Below are 26,980 nucleotides of genomic sequence, written 5' to 3'. Positions count from 1 at the left end.
TAGTGCAGTCCTCCTCATAGTAGGAAATTGGAGGTCTGAAGAGGGGAAATAATTTGCTCAGGGCCATGAAGGAGGTAGTAGAATACAATGGTAAGAGAACCAGATTTGGAGTCAAAGGACCCGAGTTCAAATTCTAGCACTGTCACTTGTCTGTGTGCTTTTGGACAAGTAACTCACTTCTTTTCTGTGGGCCTCAGTTTCCTCCTCCAGAAGATGAGGATGGAGAGGGTTGGACTCAAGAGCCTCTCAGGTCCCTTTCAGCTCTAGACTGGGGACTCCCATAAGCTCCGTACTGTATATACTTCCAGCATATTGTGGCTTAAAGATGCTTTACTTTCGACCCTGTGGGCATGTATGGGCAGTTTATTTTGTAAGGAAAAATGTATTTTAAATTGGCAACAACCAATCTTTTGGACCAGAGCCTGTTCGTTAGTTGGGAACTAACTGCCTCTGATTGCTTGTAGGTCTTTTAGTTGTCACTCAGTCAACAACATCTATTGAGTGATTGAGTCCAACTGCAAAATTAAGGGATGGAGTCATGTACTGTGATATGGGGTGATTCAGCCTCGTGTTTTCCAGAGTATTTTTCTCACCCTAAGTGTTCCTACCAAAAAAGGTCTGCACAGCTTTTGCCCTCTCCTATTTCTGTCAATGTGTAGGTCAGGAAGAGGCCCTTCTATTCCATCCATCAAGATGTTCTAAGAGCTGGCATGCTGACTACATCGGACACACGTATAGAAGAGCAGTAACAGAGACCCTGCGTGAAAGAAGGGGGGGGATCCCCAGGGGGGGTTGGGAATCAGGACAAAGCAGGGTTTTAGTAATCTTCATTTAAATGTGCATCACACCCAATGCCCCTCCATTTCTGATACGTGATGCCAATGACTAGGAACAGATTTGAATGCCCTCATTCCTCCAAGCTGGTTGTCCCTTCCCCACGCTGATGGCTAGAATCCTTCCAAGGTAGACGAAAAATAGCCCAGCGGGGACCTCAAAATATTCTGCTGGGCAAAGCAGCATTGTTTGCATCATTGATCAGATACTTTCAGAACCACCTCAAAATGGCAAACCTCAGAAAAAAGTGGGACAGAGAACAGAATATAAGGAGAGAAGTTCAGGGAAAAAAAGAGAATAGAAACAAGAAAGAGATGTAAAAGGAAAGGGAAAATAAAATATAAATATAGACTCCCAGGCAAAGGAAAAGGAAGGCTTGATGAAACTGAGAAGAGGGGAAGGAGAGAAATCTTTGTCCGATTTTCAGTGTTAAAATTCTATTCATCTGTTCCTCCCATCCACTGGTGATATTTCTGTTTTGCTTAAATATCTACAAAATTCTACAGAAGTGAAATTACAGTCTTTCAGACCAACACTTTATGCTACAAGAAAGCCAAAGGAAGCCTGTTGGTATTCCTAAGTACAGTGACTAGCTTTCAACCAGTTGTAGAAGCTCAGGTAAATTGTGCAATTGTCTTGGGAATGATGCTAAGTTAAAGCAGAGTCAGAAATATCTAACATTTCAGAGCAAAACAAGATGGTGATTAGATGCAAAAAAAAAAAAAAGTGACCTAAAAGTCAGGGACACACAATCGGCTCAAAACAAGCTGAAGCATCAGAACAAATGGGCCAAAGCAAGGCTGAATGAACCCCAAGCACACCAACATTAGCACTAGAATTCTGTGTCCTAACTGGCATCAAAGCAGCAAAAAGCAAAGAGAAAAAGGGCTAGGAGAGAGAAAATGAAAGGGAAGTGTGGTTGTAAAAAAGGAAAGAGAAGAGAATCTAGGAGAGGTAAGAGTGAATCAGAACAAAAGAACATTTTTCACCAGGTACCTTGAGTGGGTTTTATGCTATACACAGCTGTTTCTGGAACTCTAGAGGACACATATCCTAGAACTGAGATACTCCCAGCAGAATTTCAAGTAGTTCACTTTTCCTAGTCTTCCTCCCCTAATTAAAATGGTAAAGGGCAGTTCACTGTGGGTTTTTTTTTTTAAGGAAAAATGAAAACTCCCTCCATTAGACTGTGAGCTCCTCAAGAGCAAGGACTGTCTTTTGCCTTTCTTTGTAACTCCAGTGCTTAGCACAGTGCCTGGGCACCTAGTAGGTGCTTCAAATCACTGCTTCCTGACTGAAGTAATGCATTACATTTCCTCTACAGCTGGCGCTATGGTACTTTCTAAATTCCTCTAGATTTATTCACACATAGGCCAACAGACTAGTTGCTAGTTAGGGGATCAGGGGCCTCATCTATCTACTGTTATAATGCTACAGTGGAGCCATAAAATAAATCTGTAACTGAATGTTGTATGTAAAATACACAGTGCTATGATATAGCGATTGATTCAAATAGCGATGTGGCTAAGTTGGATATTAAATCTCACTTTGTAAGTGCAAACGCTAAAGCTTGCAGGCTTATTCCAAATGCCTGTTACCTGAGGGATCTTTTCCAGCAGCAGATAATACAGCAGCACTTTTGCTTTTAGCTAAAGAGGCTTGTGTAGGGGTGAGAAGGCGATTGATTATACTAGTCTCCAGAGCACTGATCTGAAAGCGCCGAGCTGAATAATGAGAACAAATCAAAAAGGATTCAACCAGAATTCTCACACAAATAAAGGCAAAGCAAGAAAGAGCAATATGAATGGCTGCACATGATAAATTTCTTAGCATAAAAACAGAAGTAGTAATGAGAGCAACATATTATATCACAATAGATTAAACACTGCAATCTGATAGGGTTGCATTGGTTATCCTGGTCTTTAAACACATGCAATGTTAATGAAGAGGTTAACTGAAGAAAAAAAAAAAAAAGGAGGAAAAAGTCATAGTATACCACCAGCACACTAAATGAAAGCATTTGGGTAATGGGGATGCATGAGCAGGCCTTGTATGGTATATAGTCTTTTTTAGAAGAACTCATGTGGACTTCATGACTACATACAACTTAAGAAACTTTGAAAATACTTTCAAATCAATTGCTATTTTATGTTATTTTGCATACAAGTTCTCAAACCACTGACTCTCAAATACTACTTAAATTAATCACAGAAAAACCAAGGGACTATCGATAATTTCGTAAATATTTAAGTTGGCTGGAACAATCCTCTTCCAATCTGACTGGTACACAGTGTGGTGGATGACTTCACATTCCACCTGACACTGTCTGTATGGCCATGGGCAAGTCACTTAACCTTCTCGGGCCTCAATTTCCATCTGTAAAATAAGAACACTAACCTACAGCACTGATTTCACAGGGTTGTCATGAGGTTCAAAGAAGCTAATGTGCATAAAAAGCTTTGCAAACTTTCAAATGCTATATGAATGTTGTCAGATCACAGCAGCTGGGGCCTACAAGTTGGGTGGTTTAGGATAGGTCACTAGAATCTTTAGGATGGACCTCAGTTTCCCCATTTACAACATGAAGGGGCTGAACTAGATGATCTAGAAGGTCCTTTCCAGCTGTATGTTCTAAATGTTTTTCCACAATGATATAGACTGTAATAGGATTTTACCTATAGAAATAAGAAGTGACTATTATATAAGGTTTGGTTTGGCAAAAAAAACAAAACAAAACATCCAAAGCTGTTTGAAAGGGAAATGTTAGCTAGGAAAAGAGCCTTGAAAACTAAGAAACTTTTAATTTTGATATAGTAATTCTTAAAAGGTAATAGCTTATTACAAAATACTATGTCTCACCTTTATAAATATGAAAACATAATCTTATTTTCCTCACTCTGTACACACAGGTCATAAAGACAACAAGAAGCTTGTCTCAAAATGTAAAAACTAGCCACTAAGATTTAATTTCCATAATTCACTAAAACTAAAAATGAAAACGTCTGAAGTACACCTAGTCCTCCAACAAAACTCTATCTCTATCCCCCATGAACTATCTCTTCAGCTTAATTTTATATAGGCACACTCTACCACAATGTCACCTTTAATGGTGTCATTTCATGATAGTGTCATTAATATATTATAATGAACATCACTTCCTTCCCCTATCAATAGCATGCAAAACCTTACTAGGAGGTTATCTGGCTGATTACTCAAGACCCAAAGCAGATGGCACTTAAGCCCCAACAATGTTAACTCCTCATAACATTATTTCATCTCATAGTGTGGTTTTTTCTGGAACCAGTTAACAACAGTGGGTGGAATGTGCTTGTAGTCACCCTGCTGAGCTGCCTGTAAGCAATACTTGGCAAATTTTACTTAAGGTTTTCTGTTTTACTGGCTTCATTTATGGCATTCATGTTCACCTTTTTAGTTAGAAGAGAAATCCTTTGGTTTCTAACTGTGAGGATAACTTCTGAAGCAATTAAGATGACCTTTTAGGATCTTCCACTTGGTCTAGGTCTGGAGATCAGAGGCATCAAACATACCACCCTACAACACTCCCAAGTGCCACTGAACCAGATTAAAATGCCATTGGGAAAATAATTAACAAACTAAATAATAATACAATAAAACACAGATAACATGACACTGTAAAACTAAGTCAATCTGTGGCCTGCAGGGATCCTTATGTCTCTACTGGAGTCTGACCCTACTGGTGCAGAAAAAGTAGTCTCACTACCAGCTCTAGTCAAACATAAGCTTCTTTTCTCCTGCTCGCTCCTCTTAGAGACCAAATGCAAAGGAACATCATTTGAAACAAGCTATTTAAATAATGGAATTTGGAGTTGATCATTCAATTCTTTACCATACTGGTAATACGCATTTACTACTTTCCATATCTTACTTACAGACTAATTCTAAGAAAATGTAAGCTAATTTACCTCTCAAAGCACTTTATAAAATGTAAGCATGCATAAATATAGCAATAAATTATTTATTTTTACTTATAGATATTAGTATTAATAAAAGAAATGAAACACCTAAACAAATGGGAAAATCAGTAGGATTAGAGGGAGTAGTAATAGAGTGTTTGATGATATCAAAGTCCTCTGAATTGAGGAATAAGCACACTGTAATTCTGTACATAGTCTCTGAAGTCTACTGCTATTGTGTCTCAACATTTCCATCCATCATCTAAAATGTTTACCACCCCCCTCCATTAGTGTCATATGTGCTGCAAATCTCACAATTTGAATAATCCCAACTGTTTTCTTTGTACTTTCCTAGTTTTGCAAGGAAAACAAAACAAGGGAAAATGAGCCATGTCTTGGCCCTTGCTGGGGAGAGGCTGCTCAGAATGCTCAGGGCCTTTCTTTGTTAGGCCAGCTGCTTAAAGTACAAGTCCTTTTTAGCAGCTACAAAGTGAAAGTGCACACTGGCACATTCGTGAAAACAGTACCGACTCATTTGGAAGTTCCTTTGTCAACTGAAAAATGATCATTAATTAAGTCATCTGCTCAATTTATGAATTTTTTAAAAACATACTGTGAAAATAAAGAGATGAAATATTTTTAGAGTAAATTGTTATGTGTCTTGAAGTATTTATTTCCACTACAAGTAAAGGAAAAACAGAAGGTTCTAATCATTCATCATTTAAAAGAGAAATATTTACAATACTATGCATCTCATCGCATAATTTACTTCTGTCTGTAATGTTGATCTCTGTAGACTAAACATGCTTCAAGTGTCAGAAGGGATTACTTAAAAGAAGACCTGGCAGATGTTTATTTTGCCTTTTAAATGCCAGGTCTATCAGTTAATATCTGGCGACCTTGAGGTATAACAGGTAGTGGTAGCCTTGGAGTCAAAAGCTCCAGGTTCAAATCTGGCCTCAAATATTTTACTAGCTGTGTGATTACTGGCAAATCACCTAACCTTGCAGAAGCCTCATTTTCCTCATCTATAAGAGGATAACAAAACTTGCACTACCTTCCTTACAGGTTTGTTGAAAGGAAAATATTTGCCAAAGCTTAAAGCGCTATATCAATATGACTTATTATAGAAAAGAAGTCATTCCAATTTTACTACATGACTACCAACAATAATAATGATAATAATACTAACCTTCTTGCACCAAGAAAAAACTAAGGAAGCTTTGAGAGAATTGAAACCTTTTGGGTTTTACTTTATTAGGAAAGAAAATGTTTACCTTTAAAGCCTTATTTTGACTATAAGCTTGATTATGAAAAGATCTCAAGATCAGGGAAAAAATACTAAGGACTTGGAAATATCAATAACCTAAGTAACTACGAAATTTTAAAAGACCTGTCATCTTGCTACCTAAAAAAAGAACCACAGGAAATAGAAACATATTGAAATGCTAAGATTTTACGCGAAGATCAAATGATTTAACATGATACGAGGAGCTGAACTACAAGTGGCCACACTCTTTTTCTGTAATGGAATCTGACTGTAATACATATACAGTACCAAGAAGCAACCGAAAAGAATGCTCCATTCCTCAGCTTCTCCCCAATGGCCTCCATTTCCTCAAATGCAGAAATTACCAAACAGTCACTTTGAGGAAAACGGACACCACTCAGAGAGTGAGTGAGACTGTGGTAGTCTCTCACTGCTTTTCATCTGTATAAATTAAATGCTTTTGCTACTTTCATTTTTTCTGCTGACTGAATTTTCCTACTGTGCAATATGACCACCAAACATAATTCACTCAATAAGTGATTACTGTGATGGGAGCCACAACTAACCTGTGCCCTCAGTCTCCCCTAAACATTAATTATGTCAAACAATCAGAAGTTGTGGACATTTCTATATATATGGCATCAGAGATTTAGAGCTGGAAAGGACCTTAGATGACATCAGGTCCAACTCCTCCATTTTATAGATGAAGATAATTGAGGCACAGAGAAGTGAAGTGACTTGCCCAGGGTGACATAGCTAATAAGTGTCTGAGACAGAATTTAAACTTAACCACGTCCAGCATTCATCTACTACACCATCTAGCCAGCCATTAGTCACAATGAGTAGCTGGGAGTAGCTAATATATCAACATAGTCCCTGGAAAAGAATTTTCATTGCTAACTTAGAATATAATGATTAATAACATTATTTAACACATAAATAGAAGGAAGATAGAAACGTTTAGCCTCAAAACACTCTATAATTTAAGTCTTGGTTTCTTTTAGTCACAATAAATAACACTTTGAATAGCAAATCGTGCAATTCAAGCCCAGTAAATCCATTTGGCAGGATTAATAAAAGAATCATAAACCAAGATTACACATCAGTGAAAATGACATTGAAGGGATGATGAACAGCTCCTCTACTTCAAAGTACAATGGAGTGATCATTCCAAATAAATTAAAATCTTGAAGAATATGAAAATTAATTTATACAATCAAAATAAACATGTTGAAAGAGTTAATCTCCCTGCACAGAAACCCATGAAATAACTACACTTACTCTTGTCAGAATTTGGAACAGTGGCTGAAGATGATGACAAACGTTTACTGATGACAGAATCTGTTTGTTTGAGATTCACTGCAGATGAAGCATATCTGTTGCCTGAAGGAAAAAAACAGTATTTACTATAATCATAGCTCAAATATTTAAGCATCATTCCCTGAATCACAAGTATTCACTGAAGCATAAGTATTCTGTCCTGAAAACGCATTTTTGTAATTTGGCTCTCAGATGAATATACACAATTAGGTACATGATGTTCAAGGTAAGTCATTAACTCTAAGTCATACAAATTTCACCTGCTTTTGCAAATTTACGTGGATTTCTATTCTGGGCATGGGAATAATGTATGCAGAGTCAGCAGAAAACATACTTGCTTCTGTTTAGTTTATACTCTGTATAGAATAACCTATAAAACTTAGAAAGATGATAATAAGAAAAATTTGGTAAGCTGGCTAATTTCTTAAATCTAAAAGACAGTCTTCCATAATTACAGACTTCAAAATTAAAACTGGGATTAAAAGAAACGCACTGACTTAACCTTTCCTAACGAACACAGAGAAATCATTTCAAAAATATTACAATGCTACTTTTAGAAATCCAGCTACAATCCTGATATCAATTACTGGTTGATACTGGCTATGTCATGAAGAAAACAGGAAAACTAAAAAAGTTTTATATTTCTCATATGAAAAAAAAATCCATAAAACATATTATTTTAGTCATGCCCCAAAAGTCTTTTTCCATCAGATGGATTTGTTTAAGCCAATTTCTTCTTCCACATCTTCATTATCCTAAAATAGGGCAAAAACTAGCAGCAAAAAACATTCCCCATTTAGTAACATATTTAAGAAAGTATTTTTTAATAATTAAGTATGAATTCAATAATTATTCTAATTTCAGATCAAATGTGGCCTCAATTGTCACTTATTTCTGATAGAACCAAATCAGAGCTTTTTCAGAATAGGATACCAGAAGCCAGCAGAGGAAGAGATATCTCACAAACAAACCCCTTTGTTAAGCAGTAATACGTGAAATGCAGTTCAAAACGATACAACCAGACATTATAAGAAAGCATATGCAAAGGATATTGCCTGGCAAACCATACTGCATGACATTATAGCACAGGATAAAACTGATTTCTAGTTGGCAATGGCAGAAGAACCAAGCCTCGTCATAGAAGCAATTACTCACCTTAACAGTGAGGTCCTCTTTCTTACCAACAAGCTCAACCCAAAGACTGAAGAAAGCAGGCATGAAATAAGGAATCGATGATAAGGCAGCATGGTGGAGTCAGAGGAACTGGGTTCAAATTCTGGACCTGCTGTTTACTATCTGTTTCATCTTCCACAAGTCACTTCCCTTCCTTGGCCCTTAACCTGTTTATTTCTCTGTAAAATGAGAGGCTAAGGCTACCTAACTTAGAAGGTTCCTTCTCCCTCAAATTCTCTAGCATTCAATTGTATGTTCTTCCCAGGACAAAGGAAGTGACGTGGAAGAATGCAAGGCCAGCACCTACCAGATGTGGGGAATCTGTAGCCTCAAGGCCACATGTGGTCCTCTAGGTCCTCAAGTGCAGCCCTTTGACTGAATCCAAACGTCAGAGAACAAATCCCCTTAATAAAAGGATTCGTTCTGTAAAACTTGCACTCAGTCAAAAGGCTACAACCAAGGACCTAGAAGGCCACAGCTTCCCCACCCCTGAGTCCTATACCATACCCAATCAATGTTGGACAATTCTCCACCATAGGTCAGCCTAATGACAAGAATCTAGGAAGAAAAAAGTGTGTGCTCCCATAAACTAGGTTTTCTCTAGCACTTTTTTCTATAGATTTTATTAAAGGAGGCTTCTGTTACAATCTGATCGCTGTCATGACCAAAACACCACTCTCTTTTCTGCAACAGCTTTTATATTCATACTAACAACAGTTTGTTTCGCCAGTGCTGTAAGGTCTGGAAAGCGCTTTATACTCATTGTTACATTTGATCCTCACTACAATACTATGAGGTAGGTGCTATCATTATACCCAACTTACAATTGAGTAAACTGAGGCTCAGAGAGGTCAGGTCATTAACATACACAGCTGCCACTTCTGTTCCTTTCACCACAGACAGCATTAGTACAACGTAATTTTTTGGGTTTTGGGTTTTTTTTTTGGTGAGGCAATCAGGGTTAAGTGATTTGCCCAGGGTCACACTGCTAGTAAGTGTCAAGTGTCTGAAGCTAGATTTGAACTCAGGTCCTCCTGACTCCAGGGCCGGTGCTCTATCCACTGCACCACCTAGCTGCCCAGGTACAATGTAATTTTTAAAGCACGTGGGGACAGCTTGTTTTCCCTAAGACTGATATGTTCTTTGAGTTTTTTCTACTGGTCAACTCAGACATCCAACTAATAAACAGCATAGAATGTAGTGACATACAGTATGCCTACAAGGGCCAATGTCTCCTGCCACGAGCTCTGTGGCACCATCTCCTGGGCATCTGAAACCTCTCGTAGCTCAAGGACACAGATCTGAGTTTTCCCCATTTTAAGGGGAAAAGGTTTTAGGGCACATCTCCATTTCCTCTTCTGGAAGCCATAAGAAATGCAAAGGTCTTCTGGGTTCATGACTAAATGCTATGGGCCTGAAAATATCAACAAATGAGATACTAAAATTTAAAACACTTGTTTTGATATTTTACAAGTCCCAAAGGAAATATAAGCATGTTAAAATAGTGATATTTTACACAAATATAAAATCATTTTTCCTGATACAAGGATCTGAACTTCAAGGAAGTGGTCCTACAGCAGATTCTTCTACTGCAACACAGAAACTAGGAAAGTCTCTGCATAACCTTTGACAGGCTTATGCCAGGCTGGAGGCACAAGAGGAGTTTGATGTACAGGGACCTTTAGGTTACTCTCTGGCAAGATGGGCACAAAGCGGGAGTGAATGGCACTGCTCACTATTTTCAAGAAGGCTGCATTCAGTTCTATAGTTCACCAGAAGACTATACGTAAAATATACTACATATATAATATATACACACAACATACTAACCACTAGACCACAATATCCACCTAGACTGCAGACACAATGCGAAAGGTTTTGCTCAATTAGTCCAATCTACAGTTATCATTCGTTCCCATCAACTGTTACAGTCTATACAATTCATTTGGCATATTTTGACTTCTCACAAGTCTATGCCTGCCTTTTCATGCAGACTGTAAGCTTCTTGAGGGCGGGTCCTGTATCATACACTATATCCTTCACATACCTCGCATGATTTGTTGTGCCCTTAACTACTAGTTAGTCCTAGTATATGAGCAAGAGAACAGGGTCAGGGGTTCCACTAAACTGGCTTTGGGAACTGTGTGTCCATGTTTCCTTAAGAAAGGCCACAGTAACTCAGGGCTTGGTGAGAGAGGTTGCCTTTAAGTCACGCAATCACGGATGTCCTAGAAAATCACCTGAGTGGATTAAGTATGGAGTCTATAATCAGTCAGCTAGGACATTACTTATCACAGATCTAATTATATGCCTACCTTGTGCATGTCAATAATGCAAGACCAGATTTGGAGGCAGCACAGAACAGTCAGTCGACTAGCATTTTTTAAGTGCCTCTTAGGAGCCAGGTGAGTACTGGACTAATGAAAAATGCCTAGTATCTAGAAGGAGGGAGGCAGTTTACTTAACATAAATGCTGTCTTCTGGCATGGTGTTTCTGTTACTTATCGAATATTATTTATGACTTTTCTTAATGAGACTTGGCCCATTCTTCAAATACTATAGTCACTTTGTTTTGCTTTTGTAAAGAATGTTTCATGGCTACTGGTACATAGGGTTGGTGGTTTTGATAGACATATCCTCCCCTAGCCCTGTCATTTTAACTACTTTATTCCCAATCTCCCCTCACCCTGCTATTTAGGCCCTTCCAGGGACCTACCTATCCTATGGCTCATTTCTAGCAAGGGTTTGTTCTTTGGATAGCTACCAAGCAACCTCCGCTAAGGTGTCTAATAGTATTTTCAAATATTCCTGCTGTCAAGGGCATCTATGTTTTAATAGGAAGCTCTTGACCCCAGAAAAGCCAATCTCAACGAAACTATCTCTAACTGCAGAATTTCAGGCACCACAGAAGTGATATATATAGTGAAGGAAGACATTTTTGGACAGAGAAGCCTCTCTGACATCTCTCTCTCAAATCACAACATACCAACTCTCTATTCTGGCCCAAGCTGAATACCAAAAAAACCCCAACAACAGCAACAGCAACAACAACAACAACAAAAAATCACATTAATCTAGATTATACCAGTTGGGAACCTGTGATCCTTTTGATGGAATGGGCTACTCATTGTTCCCATCTCCATAAAAAAAACAGCTTGCAATCATTTGGGCAAGCATAACACTCGAAGAAGGGGTAATTGTCAACTTTGAGAATAAGCTGTCTTCAAACATTTTTAGAGAGTCTAGTTTCTCATGTCTACATTAATAATTACATCAATATTTGAAAGCAATCCCACAAAGAACCTCTATCAAGGCAAAATCACCAACCAATATAAGTTTTTATAGGTACTTTGAAGCATATAGCTGTATTTCCTAGGAAGTATTTTGTAACATGGATCAATTCAGACTGGCTTCCCCCACTAAATCCTAAAGTACCTAATTCAGTGGACTAGCTGGTTCCCTATGCCAGCTGACATTAAATGCTGATTCCCAATTGCCACTGAGCCAACTACAACACTAAGCACTCATCTCATTACTGCTTAAAACCTTAGGTGACTGACTCCCATCATCTACTGAATAAAGTTTAGCCAAATGATCAAGGCCTCCTGGAACCTGGAACTTTCCTACCTTTCCTCAACTCACCCTGCCTTTTCCTATTTCTCTGCCTTTAGTTATAGCATGCCCATGCCTGGAATGCATTCTCCTTGCTCCATTTTCACCCTCTCCAATGCTGCCACCATCTCCTCCAGGAGGTCTTCTCTGACTCTTTTTTGCCTTTAATGCAGCATTTTCTTTGTTCCTTTCCTATGTATATACCTTATGTTATTCTCTACTACAGTAACTTGCATGTTATGTCCTTCCAACTATGCTAAATGTAACTTTCATGAGGACAGGAATCTCTGTATCCCCAGTACTTAGCAGAGAGTTCACTGAGCATGAGAGGAGCTTAATACATGTTTGTTAAGTGGAATAAAATTAGTCTGAATGAGTGAGATTTTCCTGTACAAGATCTAATACATGGCTATATATCTCCAGGGCCAGAATCCTGACACCTCTGACTCTGCAGCATATTTCCTTACCACTGGCTTACTTCATCACAACTAGTGAAAGGGAAGCTTATAGCAGCATATGTTAGTGGAAAGCACATAGTAAGAGCAAGCAAGAATTTTGGAAACAAATACCACTGGATCCACCTTCTTCTGCAGTCTGCAGCTCTGTGGAAGAAGGGAGTTTGTCAACTAAATCTACAGGATTGGGTGGGGAAGCACTTGACAGACCTAAACAGAAAAACAGTTACAATACAGATGGAAAAATGGAGACAGTGGTTTCAACTAAACACCAATAACACTAATAAAATCATATATATTCTTAAAATAGCCAGGGATGATCACCAATGTTTGCATTTAAATGGACACTTAGAAGTGACTAATGAAAAAAAATTCAAAAATAAGATTTCAGGAAATTCTTGTGTCCAACTCACCAATTTTCAGTAATTTTCCATTTTCTACTTATTATTTCCTCTGTTCACTTTGTTAACTTAAGTCTTAAAAGTTTCAAAACTTAAATTTTTTAAAAGGTCCTCTTTTTCTAAGGAAAAAGCTGATAAAAATTATTGTGCTTAATAAGGAGTCTCACTAACACATAGAGAATTACATATGCATCTACCATTTTTCAATCTTGGTGAAGTAAATCTACCAAAATGGCAACCTCTCCATTTTAGTATATCAATCTAATGCTAATATTATGTGGTAAGTCTCATATTACTAACCAATATTTAGGTATAAACACTAAAAAATCATATGAAAATAAACATTGTATTAAAATTGGATTAATAACATGAAAAAATTCTTTGATTGCTTTTCTTTTTCACTATATGCAATCAGTGCTACTAATAATTACCAGATTTGCTGTCTGAATCTGGTGTTACAGAGCCTCCCCATGACCATCTCTTCTGTCGCTGTTCTAGCCGCTTGCTACGTTCCAAAGTACGGTTAACCATTGCCTCATAATGTTCCTATTTAACATTTAAAAATAAATAAGTGCTCATTACATTAGTGTATCGACTTTATGTATAGTTTATACAACTTCCCTCCACCCATGCACCCCACACTTCAAGCAAAAAATGTACAAAGAATTACGGGAACATAAATGATCTGCCTATGCCTCGCCTTACAAATCATCAGAGAATCTCAGAACTGGATGCTATTTCACAGGCTCTCTAGTCCAACCTATACCTGTATGGGAAGCCCCTCTATAATATACCCGACAAGTCCTTGCACTGAAAATAATGTCTCATAAGATCTCTGGTGTCTAAAGCCCTTCCTGTAGAATGCTGCTAAGTTCTAAATCTAACCACATCATTGGCCTTTAAAGTTACACTTAATTACCTATCCTAAAGAAATATTTAACACTAGGCTGACAAAATCCTAACATTAAGCTAAGAAAACAGGCTAAATAAAATTAAAATAGATGGCTAGAATAAGATATTGAAGCAAATAAAATTGGAATGATAATACCTATACATTAGTAGTAACAACATTACCTGAATACTGGCAACCAGAGATTCAATTAACTAATACTGTACATGTAAAATGAAAGCAAAAGAATATGGATATGTAAAAAGGCAATAATCACTTCCAATTTATCTTTCTATTCAACGATGCCCAATCTGCATGCCTCCTATGTCCCTACAGGAAGTACAAATCAAATAGCTTTAAAGTATCTACTAAAATAGTAAACTGAAAAGATTTTTTGAAGAAAAAAGTTTTGGAGGAAAAAAGCCTATCAGAAAATTATAATGAGACCCCAAACCATGAGTAGAGGTACAGACTTTAAATACTAGCTTCTTGTTTTGTTTCTTACCTGTTAAGAACTCAGGGCTACCCTACAACCATAATGCAAATGTGTACCTTGCTTTAAGCAAATCTGTTATCTGAAACTATGACTTTACACAAAAGGTACAGGACTTCCAAGCCACTGCCTCTCAACAATATAAATTCACCCCTTTTCCCCCCACAGCCCCTATCTCAATCCAATTTTTCAAGGTCCAATTAACTCCCAGTAGCCAATCCAGGGCCCAACTGAATCCTTCCCTTCTTGTTAGCACACAGAACCTACTGTAAGTATCATACAATTAGTTTAAATATTTAATCTAGCACTTAATTAGATGCTGTCTCATATTGTTTTCAAGTATAAGACAGTAAGGTGTGGTGGAAAGAATACTCAACTCAAAGACGGCAGGAAACTACGTAGAAAACTTTTCTCGAATACTGTGGAACCCAGGAAGGCAGTTAAACTAAGCCTCAGTTATAAAATGAGGCCTCTTATGAGGGCCTGATGAGATAATGTATAGAAAGCACTTTATAAATCTTTACATTCTAGATAAATAATGTCTCATATTATTATTGTCATCATTATCTCCCTCCCAAAAAAGATTGCGTTTTAAAGGCAGAGCCCACAAGTATATAAGAGGATTCTCAGTTCTATAAAATAATTAATAGCAGGATTCCTTAAACAGAAAAGTCCCTTTGAGCATTAAAAATATAGCTCAGTTTACACACTTTTTTTTAGGAACACACTTCATGAAAGCTGTCATATTTCAGGCTTTAACTGGTGAAAAAAATTAATCTTCAATAATGATAATCAATTTGAAAGCCTTGCTCTAAGTTATAACAGACATTAGTATTAATAAGAAGAAGAATAAAAATAGTAATAGTAGTAGCTAGCATTTATATGGTGCTTTAAGGTTTGCAGAGTGCTTTATGTTATCTCATTTGATCCCCACAACAACAATAGCACTGGAAGATACTGCTATTATTATCCCCATTTTAAAGATGAGGAAACTGGGGCAGATAGAGTTTGACTTGCCCAGGGTCACAAAGCTAGTGAGTGTCTGAGGCTGGATTTGAACTTAGGTCTTCTTGACTCCAAGTCCAGCTCTCTGTCCAATGGGCCACCTGCCCGCTTGTTAGGGTAAAACTATGGTCATATAGACTGACACGTCATACAGACATTTTTTTAATGTTGTTTCCAGAAGTGAGTAAGATGGATTTCTTGTCTCAATGATTTCTTAAATTTCACTATAGCATGCTTCGAATACTCAACTAAACAAAGCCAACCTCAGGGACAGAAGGTCTCTAACTCTGCCCTGACGATAACAATACCACAGCAACACCATCCCTACAAAGACCCTAGGTAAAAATGACTATTTCTCTGGGGACTAAGATAAAGCTACTAAAAAAAGAGAGTGGTCTATGCCTTTTGAAGAGAAAAAAATTCAGAACAGCAGACATCTCAGAAGCAAAGAAAAACAGGTGAATATGTCCAAGAATATCAGCAATCAAGAGCTGAAATATACACACACACACATTTCTGTATTTAATGACAGGGAGAAGTCACCTTTTATTCTACATTATAGACGAACACCGTCTATGATAAAGATGAACACAGATTTTTATGTCACATTATAAAAACATTAATAATAGCTCACAATTCCCTAATTCTTGATCATTTCAAAAGCATTATCTTCAGCAGTAAAGAAAGAGGCAGACCGAGGATGTGAGGCTCAGCAAGTTCAGTGACTGGACCACATTCCCAAGCAGAGGAAGCCAAGTCAGGACTCAAAGGCAGTCTCACCAACCCCACGGCTGGGACTTCCCACCATGCCATGCTGCCCTCAGAGGCGCGTCAGCCAGCTCCTTCCAGAGCCACTGCTGCTCTATACATGATGTTTTCTCATAAATGTGTCGTGTGTGTGTGTGTCTGTGTGTGGTTTGTCCTTCATTCTTGAAGAGGGCCATGACATCAGGGAGATGATGGCATGACTTGCAACTGACTTTGCTTTGAGTGAGGGCTGTGCAAAGTCTCCTCCAGAGCCATCTGGGTCCAGCAGTCTCACAAATGAATGATTCTTCTAAGAAATGCTATAATAATACTGATTCTCAAACCCAGTTACTCATCTGATATCAGTTGTAAGAAACATGCCAAGCTAACGTCTGATATTATGTCCTTGTCCATCCTGTTGGGAAGGTATGACAGACAACATGGACACCTAACAATTTGAAGAAAGGCACTCAAGGATTCAAAATTTGTATCTGTCGTAACCTAAAATAAATGCAACTTTTGAAACTTCAAAATGAAAGCAAATGGTGGTCTAGTTTTTGGTATCAATATCAGGTCTTTAAGCCACACACTCCAGTACATGCTCTTGGCAATGCTAATAAACAAATAGCCACAAAAACACAGAAGCTATAGTCCTACCATACAAGACAACAAAATGACCTACGGAAAAGTGCCTCTGACAAAGTATCTTATTTAAGCATCTTATTATTTTATTGAAAGAAACATCTATTCCCATGGTCCAAAAAGAAAAAGACTCAAGATCAATCAGAACAAATACAAAGCATCTGACTGGACCTGTAGCTAAAAAACAAGCTACATATATGTGAAATAGGATGGTTACTGATAACACCCACACATCCTAGAATGGGATGGGATTCATTGTGAGTGAGCCACAAGCTGAACTAACAGTAACATGGCACTAACTGGTACTCAAATATCAGGAATAATACTAGGATACATGTGGAAATAAATCTAGGGAGAGCCTATGAGATCATTTTCCCATGACATCTGTCCTGGATAAGCCCTTATTTATTAACACCAACCTCTTGAGCACTCAAAATTAATGTGGCAAAGTGCTCTGCTTATAGAAGAGCCATTGGTATTATACCCTGAGCCTACTGTCCCCTTATTCCACATACACAATCTAATGAGTTTGGTTATCTGGCTTCTAAGACCACGGTAGATTAGAAACGGCAATTTAGAAGTGGGGCAGGCACAATGACAACACTGAGAAGCAAGAACAAAGACAGAAAAACTATAAAAAGACAATATAGTAACTCAAAGAGCATGGCAGGCAGGAGCAACTTAGTTTGGGAGTAAAGAATCCTACAATACTAAAACAGCTCCTAAAGTCATCACTACATTACAGAACAGGATTACAATTAATGATCATAATGATGACCTTGAGGCAAGATTACACTAAATTATGTTTAATATACTCTGTTCAAGAAGAAGGACCTTGCCTCATGATGGAAAATGCTATCCACATCCAGAGAAAGAACTATGGAGTCTGAATGCAGATGGAAGCATACTATTTACTATTTTTTTTCGTCTGTTGTGTTTTGTTTCCTCTTTCTGGTGGTTCCTCTTATTGGTTCTAATTCTTCCTTACAACATCACTAATGTGAAAATATGTTTAATAGGAATGTAAATGTATAGCCTGTGCACCATCTTGGGGAGGGAGGGGGAGAAAAATTTAAAACTCAAAAGCTTATGGAAGTGATTGTTGATAATTCAAAATAAATTATTTTTTTTTAAAAAGGACCTTCTAAAAATATTTTCATTAAAATTTGTTTCAAGTGTTGGTGTTTAAAATGTATCCTGAAAACTTGGCTATCTGGAATGACTCATTCCCCAAGGACTCCAGATCATTTAGATTTTACTTTAGCAATAGGAAAGATTTTAGGGGTACCACCATTTTTCTAGTCACCCAGGTTCACACTCACCACCCCTGCAGCCAATCAGTTGCTAAGTCTTGTTAATTCTGCCTCTTCAGCATCTCTTACACCTGTCTCCTTCTCTCTACTCACCGCAACCACCCTAGTTCAGGCTCTCATCACCTCTAGTCTGGGCAACTTCAACAGCCCCCTACTACAGATCTTCCTGCATCCAGTTTCCTCTTAAATTCATCCTCCACACAATTGCCAAATTTATATTCCTAATATGGAGGTTTGACCAGGTCAGTTCCCTGCCCATGAAGCTCTAGAGCCTCCCCAGGGCCTCTAGAGAATGAGTTTCTCCATTTGGCATTTAAAGCCTTTCACAGTCTGGCTCCAGGCTCTTTCTTCAGACTCACTGCACCTTACCCCCTCCTCACCCTACATACTTCAGCTGTACTACATACACTATACTGTACTGTACTATTTGTTGTTCCCAGCATAAGACCGTCTATCTCCCATATCCATGCTTTTATATATAGGCTGTCCTGGTGCCCTGAATGCTCTCTGCCTTCCCTACTTGCATGTCTTAAAACCCATAAGTCCTTTCAAGAAGCCTTTCCTCATTCTGCCAGTAGTTAATGCTCCTGCAAATAATGGTGTATTTTGTGTGTGCACATGTGTATATGTATGTATGTATGTATGTATGTATATATGTACTTATCTGTGAACATGTATTCCTCAAGAAGAATGAAAACTCCTTGAAAGCAGGGATTATTTAACTTTTCTATTTATATTACCAATGCCTAGCATACAATAGGCACTTAATGAATACTTGATGAGAGGCCAGAACTATTATTATTAAAATCTAGAGTGTTAACTCCAGTAAAAACATAGGACCTTCTGAGGCTGGCTAACACTCACTAATGGATGCAGAAACAGAAAGATTAGGGGGAAAGAGGCCAGGAAATTGGGGTTGTCTAGAGGACAGCGAGGAGAAAATCTCAAATCTTGTCACCACTGAAGTAAAACGCTAAAAATTCTAAGCAGCTTACACATGGTCAAGTAAGAAAACTCAAGGTCAGAGAGAAGAGCAAGGAGCTTGGGACAAAATCATGCAGCAATCCTAGTTTAGGGCCTGGAGCCGGCCCAGCCCAGCTCTACAGCCTGGTGTCCTTAGCCCAAGTAGCCACCATAATATAGCAGGCAAACTGCAGCCTAGGTCCATTAGCTGGAAAGGCGTTTACTCTCCAAGCTGAGAAGCACTAATCATGAAGGTTCCAGGCCTCAATACCCCAACAGATATAACACAGAAGGAAAGGGAAAAAGAGAAGGTGTGGCAAACCTGGTTTTCCATATGAAGGACTGGAAAGAGAAAAGATGAGACAAAGAGCACGAAGCTATTAGAAAAATATCTCCAGATGTAGGACACAACAGTGGCCTTGGATTATCTGTAGCATATTAGGGGGAAAGGAAGGGAAGAAACATTTCTACAGCACCTACTATGGGCCAGGCACTATGCTAAGCACTTTACTCATATTACCTCATTTGATCCTCACAACCCTGGGAGGGTAAAACAGGTGCTATTATGATCCCCATTTTACAGATGAGGAAACTGAGGCAGAGATGAAGTGATTTACCCAGGGTCATCTGGTTCAGAAGTATTAAGCAAACACGTAACACACCTTTTCTTCATCTAATTTTTGCCTTCTTTTCTCCTCTGCTGCTGCTCGTCGTTGCTGCTCTTTCTGCTTCTGTTCTTTTAACTTTCTCTGTCTTTCTTCTAACTGCTTTTCATATTGCAGTTTCACTTTTTTTTCTTTTGCAAGCAGTTGAGTTTCTTTAAAAGCTACAATATTCAAAGCACATTGTTGACAAACAAAAATAGAAGAAAAAGCAGGTTTTCTTTAATATACAGAGAAGGAAGAAGCAAATGCCATTCCCCCTTTTCCTCAAACAATACACTCTGCATATTAAGTCAAACTAGGTGTCACTAGGTAATTGAAGACTCATGAGTACACAGAGACAACCATCACAGAATTAACTGCATTATTCGTTCTCTCCCAACTGTATCTGTAGATCTCAAACATGAGAATTCAATTTTCTTTTTTGGAAATATGGCAACTTAGCCTGAGCTCAAATTTCAACATAAGTATTTATGTGGAATGTTTAAGTTACGTACCTACCACAAAGTCCTACTCCAATGCTTCAGGTGGCTTTTAGGTAACTCTGGGTCCTTGAAAACGACGACAGTAAAGTGCAAACTTGGGCAGATTCTGCTAGGAAAGCTTTTGAGTACAGGTCCAGACTGCCTGTTCAGCAGGCTGGCAAACTGGTGCTGAACTCAAAATGTTTGACCATGATAATCCATGAAACAGTGACAAATAAAAACTGTCATCAGTAAGGTGTGTACTACTTCAACTTCTGCAGCAAAGAGGCAAAGTGTAGAAAAGGGAGCAGAAGGTGCTAAGAATTCCACAGGACAGAATAAAACATCAACTGGAAATCATGGAAAACAGGAGAGGTACCTCTTGTTGGACACTAGAGAAAGGCAACTGTCCCAATTTAGATGAGAAGAGAACAGCATCTATAAATTATAGGTCAGTGAGCTTGACTTTGATTTTGGGGAAAATTCTGGAATTAATCATTAAAAAGGTGATTGGCCAATACGTAGAGAGAGGAGTGGTGATTAGAAAGAGCCAAGATGCTTTTGCTTTTTTTTAATCAAGAACAGGTCATGGCAGACTGACTTCATTTCCTTCTATGACAGGATTATTAGAATAGATGAAGAGAATCCTATGGATATAGTTTACTTAGATTTTAGCATAGTTTTTGACAAAGTATCTCAAGCTATTCTTGTAAAAAAGATGGAAAGATTAGATGGACTAGAGAACAATATAATCAGATGTATTCAGACCTGGCTGGATGTCTGACTCAAAGAGTAGTGACTGATCCAATGTCAGTATGACAGAAGGTCTCCAGAGGAGTGAGTTCCCCAAGGATTGGGTTTTGGCCAGGTACAATTTCACATTTTATCAATGACTCAGTTAAAGTCAGGGAAGATAGGTTCATCAAGTTTGCAGATAACCCAAAATTGGGAGGAGTAGCTAACACTGCATGGAAGAATGAGAATTCAAGAGGATCTTGACTGACTACAGCATTGGGCTGAATATGGATTCCAACAGGAATAAATGTACCCTTGCACTTGGGTACAAAACACTTCACTTCAGAAGCATATAATGAGAGATGTATGGTTCTATAACAGTTGTTCTGAAAAGATCTGGGGGTTTAATGGACTACCAGCTCATCAAGAGTCAGAAGAGTGATATGGCAGCCACAAAAACTACTACGAATTGAACTGCATTAAAAGAGGCATGCATGTCTTCTGTGAATAAGGAGGTGATAGTCCGATTATACACTTTCTCATCAGACTTCCTCTGGAACATTGTGTGGAATTCTAGGCACCACAGTTTAAGAAGGACATAAAGAATAAAAAAGTTTAAAAGGACATCTGTTGATAAACTAGAGAGTGTAGGGGATGGGGGGGGTGCCTCACCCAGGATGGTGAAGGGACTTGAGTCCATGTCATGTGAACATTAGTTGAAAGAACTAGTTTTGTTTAGCCTGGAGGGAAAAAAGAAAGAATCGAAGGAGGCATGATAGGTATCTTCAAGGACCTGATGGACTACCACAAGGAGGAGGCAGTAGACTTTTTCTGTTTGGCCCCAGTGGACAAATCCAAAAACAAAGGGCAAAGAGGCAACTCTGAGCTTGATGTTAGCACAAATTTCCTGACAATAAAACACTGTCTAAAAGTGGAATGGGATGCTTCAAGGGGCATCCCTCCTTGGAGCTCTTCTGGACCACCACCTTTCAAGTGTGTTACCGTGGAGATTCCTTTAACATATGGACCAGACAGTCTCCAAGGTCCCTTCCAACTTTCAAATTCTATGATTTCACAGTACAGGATTTGAAGCATATTAACATTTTCACTATAAATAAAAAAAGCAAAACTGTCAGGAAATTCAAGTTAACTGGAAGGATGCCTCACAGGTTTCTCCTTGAAGAGGCAAATAAAGGCATTGAGAGAGTTGTTTCAATATATGTCCAGAGACAACAATAAGCATCATTTCAAGGGACAATTGGGCATTTCATTTTGCACTGTTCATAATGACCATAAGCAAAAGGTAAACAAGGATAATTGTAACTTATGTTCCGACACCTGTTGCAAGGAGGAGAAGGTAAAGAAATTCCAAGAACTCAATCAGCAAGCCACTAAATTAAGTCAACGTATACCTTAATACCTAGTGACTTAGATGCAAAGGTGGGTGTGCAGGAGGAGGTTGAAAATACACCATAAAATATAGTCCAGGAGGATTAAGAAAAGAAAGAGGCTAAAGACTTGTAGACTACACAGAAGACTGATCATGATGTATCATGAAGACTTTCTTCAAGAGGAGTCAGAAGGAATTGGACATGTCCTACTTTATCACCACCAGAAAATGAAATTGACAATTATTAAAGACAGACAGGCAAAAACTCGTTACCAACATGGGGAGCATTTCAGAATCAGCTCTCTGTAGAGACGAACAACTTGACAGAACACAAAATAAAATCAAAACCAAATCAGTCTACATGTATCGTGGACAGACACTTGAAGACAGAAAATAGCCTGGGCCCAAAGGGGAATAGCAGAATGAGAGCGAGCTGGATTGCTTTTTGGCAAACTGAGTAACTCTTCACAAGCTGATCCCTGAAACAAAAACCCACCTTTATAACACTAATATTTTTCCTAGTGAAGTTATATAAATAGTCATGGAATAATACTGTAAGTCATGGAATACTGTGATCTCCCAAGAATCAAAATGGCAGGTGACCTAAATGGCAATGGAAAGATGTGTGTGATTGTGTGGTGGTGGTGCTGGTGGTGGAGCTAAAGTATATTACTAACAATGACTTGCACACAAGAAGTGGTATATCCAAAAGATGCACGATCAGTAAAGCTGGGGGGGGTGGCAAGAGTGGGGGAGGTGCGGATGATCATGTAATAAGAGCACGAGACAATAGATGGGAAACCTAAATGCTATTTAAGAAGGTCTTGACCACATTTAGTGGGCTCCCTATGGTGAATTTATCAGAGAAAAGAGGTACACAGAATAAGAATATGGGGATGAGTAGTGATCTGTACCACTAAAGGATATAACTACACAGATCACAAATATAATGAATTATTGGAGTATAACACTCAATGCTAATTTCAACTGAAGCAAAAACCCAGACCAACATAAGGTATTTTAAAAGGAGATTAACTTCCCCTTGCTCACCTCCCAAAAGGAAATGGAAGGAATTAATGTTTACTTTCAATAGCAAGCACCTGCTACAGACTTCACTTTTAAAAGTATATTCAGTACTCTAGTTTCTACACTCATAGAATAAGTCTGATAGCACATCAGACAAAAGCAGAACATTGTACTGTGTCCACATAGTTCCTCACTTAAGAAGACTACGTAGTATCTGTGCAGTCCTAAAAAAAAAAAGTCTTTCACTTTGCTCCAGAGAGCTGTGCCATCAAAAACTAGGTTAATTAAGAATTCATTTGGATAAAGGCAAGTACTAGTTTTGCCAGGTGATTTGGTAGGCAATAGAACCGAGACACAGTAAATGCCGTATTCTTTCTGGCTATAGGATTCCTCGTTTAGATCTATATTTCAATACTTCAATGACTGTGACTTTATTGGGGGGGGGGGCCGAGGGTACTGCCATCACCAAGGCAAGCAGCTCACAACTTTCCTATTGCAGCTTTTCTGGCTTTGGAGGAACTAATTGCACATGCGCTTCACTGCCACAGGCTTTGGAACCCAGAGTTACTCATCTCCATGCAACACTGAGGCACTGGAGTAGGATTTTAAATCTTTATTTCTAACCCAGGCTTTAAAAAAAATAATTTGTATTTATCTGGTGCTTACTCGGGGTAGTATTACTATCTCCATTTTCTAGATGAAGATGCTGAGACTTAAAAGAGATGAAGGGGCTTGCCCAAGGTCACAAACTAATTAAGTGGCTGAGCTGGCACCATGGGCCAGGCTTTCTGCCTGATGCCAAGGTGCTTGCCAGTACGTCATGCTAATTATTCAGAGGTGGTGCCTTAGAACCAAAAAAAACAACAACAAAACACCACTATTTAAATGCAAGATATTCATTATAAGCAAAGCAATCAAAAAGAGACATGTAGTATCTGTATTAAGCATCTTGGTTCTTCAGAATTCGTTCTGCTAGCATTCCATCTCATTAATGTTAAGATTCAAGTAATTTAAAAATCTCGGTCTTAGGAAAATAAAACTTTGCTGTTCTCCCTTTCCCTTTCTTTCCCAAAATAGAAATTACTCTTTCAGAAAGTTAAATAATCTAACCTAATCTAACATTTTCCCCTGGGTTCTCAATAGCTAATCTCACATCTCTGTATGACATATTATACAACATGAACAGCTTAGCAAAAAGTAAATAAGCCATCCTGGAAATATCTAACCCCGACATGATCACAGACAGTTATTTGGAATAAGACCACACATGGAACCTCTAACATACCATATTGTTTTTCCCGTTCTTCTCTGCGTTCTCTTGCCAGTCTTTGCCTTTCATCAGATCTCAGAACTGAGCCATCTATCACTATATAAAAATAAATAGAGAGTTAACTGAGGATATTGGCATTTAAGAGATGACAATTTGAGAGCTATTACAAACACTGCATGACATATACCTGGCTTAGTTGATGATTTCATATTTGAAGGTTGGGCTGGAACAGCAATGTTGCCACTTTGGTTCCTTCTTTCTTTGGCAACTGCATGGGCTGCAGCAACTGAAACAGACATCAGGAGGAAAACAGGGTTTGATGTGGACTTTCACTTCATGGAAATCTTTTTGGTGACCTACTTGTTCTACATATCCAGGACCATTTGTCTTCGGTTGGCCTTGCAGGATAGCCAGTGTTAGTATGTAGGTGAGTGACTCTCGGGGGCCAAATTTGGCTTGAAAGGTACAGGCCACTTCATTTACTATGTGGTCATACAGCAAGAGAAAACACACATCACCCAAAGGAAGAAACAAAACTCCTTGTGTCCACCATGACACTCTACAATCCCATTCTCTATCTACTCTAGCTTCTAGCGAACAAGGCCAGGGGTTGCTCTAACTTTTAATCACAGAACATTATAGGGTGGAAGTAACCTTAGAAATTGCTTGTCCAACTGTCTTCATTTTATAGAAGAAACTGAGGCCTAGAAAAGGGAACTGATGGAGCCTCAGCACCACAGCAAGTTAGTGGCACAGACAGAGCTAGACTCTGGGTCTCCTTCCTGGCAGCCCCAGATAAGACAACATAGAAACCAACAAGATTTGCTACCTGGCTACAAGAACAGGCTTCTGTTTTTCTTACTCAAGATTTGATGATGCCTTCCTACTAGACTAAAATACTTGCTCAAGCAGAATCCTGACCTGATGCCCTTCCTTATTAAAGTCCTACTTGCTTAGAAGAGTTTAGACATGCTAAAGACATGAATATCTTCAATTTTCTTTCACATCTATCTTTTGCCTCTTCAAAAAAATTTTATTTAGTATTTTATTTTTCCCCAGTTACATGTAAAAGTAATTTTAACATTTGTTTTTAAAACTTTGAGTTCTGAATTCTCTTCCTTCCCCCCCCCACCCACTGAGAAGGCAAGCAATTCAATATAGGTTACACATCACATCGATCTTTTGAAAAAAAGGTATGAAAACAGCACACTGAAGCCACAAGTGTAGTTGCTGTCATTATCATGTCAGTAGGAGACTGTTCCAGCTTGGCAAAGTCTACTACAAAAGCTAGTCTTCAAAGCATCCTGTAGTATTGTAATGTTTTTGAATATAGTTTCTGACATGCAAAGTATATTATGATATTCCAGAAAACTGTTTTTAGGCCTCTCTGAGACCAGCAGCGGAATGCCTCAATTCCAGATCTGTTCCTTCCTTTTCAATACTCCCCTTTACTGCCTTTTCTGTAAACTTCCAAACTCCATGAGTGCTTTCCCTATTTGATTTTCTGGCTAATGCCTCATGTTTCCATGACTATACAGAGATAGGAAACCAATCAGATGGGCTGGACTCAATCAAGGATGCACAGAGGACAGCCATGCTGGATATAACACAATTCTTAAGGTGCTAAGGGATCAATCCTTAAGAAATCTAAAGGAAAGAAAGACACCAAAGGTATGGGGGAAAAAGTCTTGAACTATATTTATTACTAAAATGAGGTGAATGAGAGAACATTAGGACCTGAAAACCCTACATTCCTAACTATATAAAACTTTTATGAACAAAACCGACACACAAATTGAGGGCATCACTGACAAAGGAATGAAAAAGGAACAGGAGGGGCAGGTAGGTGACACAGTGCCAAAAGGCAGAGAAGCTTGCTCTGGCTGAGACTGCAGCATGGCAGCCCTCTGTACTGTGACAGTACTCCAACAGAAAACTGAGGAAGAAAAAGAACGCTCTACTAGGTCTGAGGGGAGAGGAGAAAGGTGACAGGGAAAGCACCTAAGTGGGACCAGTTCTGTCCCCCCTGGAAGTCAATTGGAGCAGAAACTTAAACCAATGAAACAAATTTCCCAGTGTGGGAAGATGCTGAGACAGCTTTGAGGTCCAGCCCTGGATAACTGCTTTCAAAAAAGTAAAGGAGTCCAAAAGTGATAGGATCATATAAAGGAGAAAGACTTAAATGACCAAAGATTTCAGGAAGACAAAAACTCAGTTAAAGATCTTGAACATAAACAGATAAACTAACAGCAAAGGTATTAACAGAAGGGAAGATAGCCTCCAGATCATCTAAATGCATCCAGACATCTCTGAATAAATACTGCAAGACAAAGGAAAACAAGTCCAGAGGACCCTGTGGATTCCCAAGAGAGCATGGAACC

General features: G+C 38.6%; 1 protein-coding gene across 1 annotated transcript in view; it reads right to left on the bottom strand.

The window, feature by feature from the left end:
* Window positions 1–26,980, bottom strand: part of MAP7D3 (MAP7 domain containing 3) — a 116,601-nt gene that overhangs the window by 72,264 nt on the left and 17,357 nt on the right. Inside the window, exons 2-8 of the mRNA XM_078147730.1 lie at window positions 24,787–24,885; window positions 24,615–24,695; window positions 19,715–19,878; window positions 13,432–13,546; window positions 12,714–12,809; window positions 7,321–7,422; window positions 2,433–2,558 (exon numbers count right to left, since the gene is read on the bottom strand). Of these exons, the coding sequence (XP_078003856.1) occupies window positions 2,433–2,558; window positions 7,321–7,422; window positions 12,714–12,809; window positions 13,432–13,546; window positions 19,715–19,878; window positions 24,615–24,695; window positions 24,787–24,885 (783 nt within the window). The remainder of the gene's footprint in view (window positions 1–2,432; window positions 2,559–7,320; window positions 7,423–12,713; window positions 12,810–13,431; window positions 13,547–19,714; window positions 19,879–24,614; window positions 24,696–24,786; window positions 24,886–26,980) is intronic.

This window comes from Phascolarctos cinereus, unplaced genomic scaffold (genome assembly GCF_003287225.1).
Source record: "Phascolarctos cinereus isolate Bilbo 61053 unplaced genomic scaffold, phaCin_HiC Scaffold_8;HRSCAF=390, whole genome shotgun sequence".
Classification (NCBI taxonomy): Eukaryota; Metazoa; Chordata; class Mammalia; order Diprotodontia; family Phascolarctidae; genus Phascolarctos; species Phascolarctos cinereus.
This window is presented reverse-complemented; position numbering and strand designations above follow the sequence as displayed.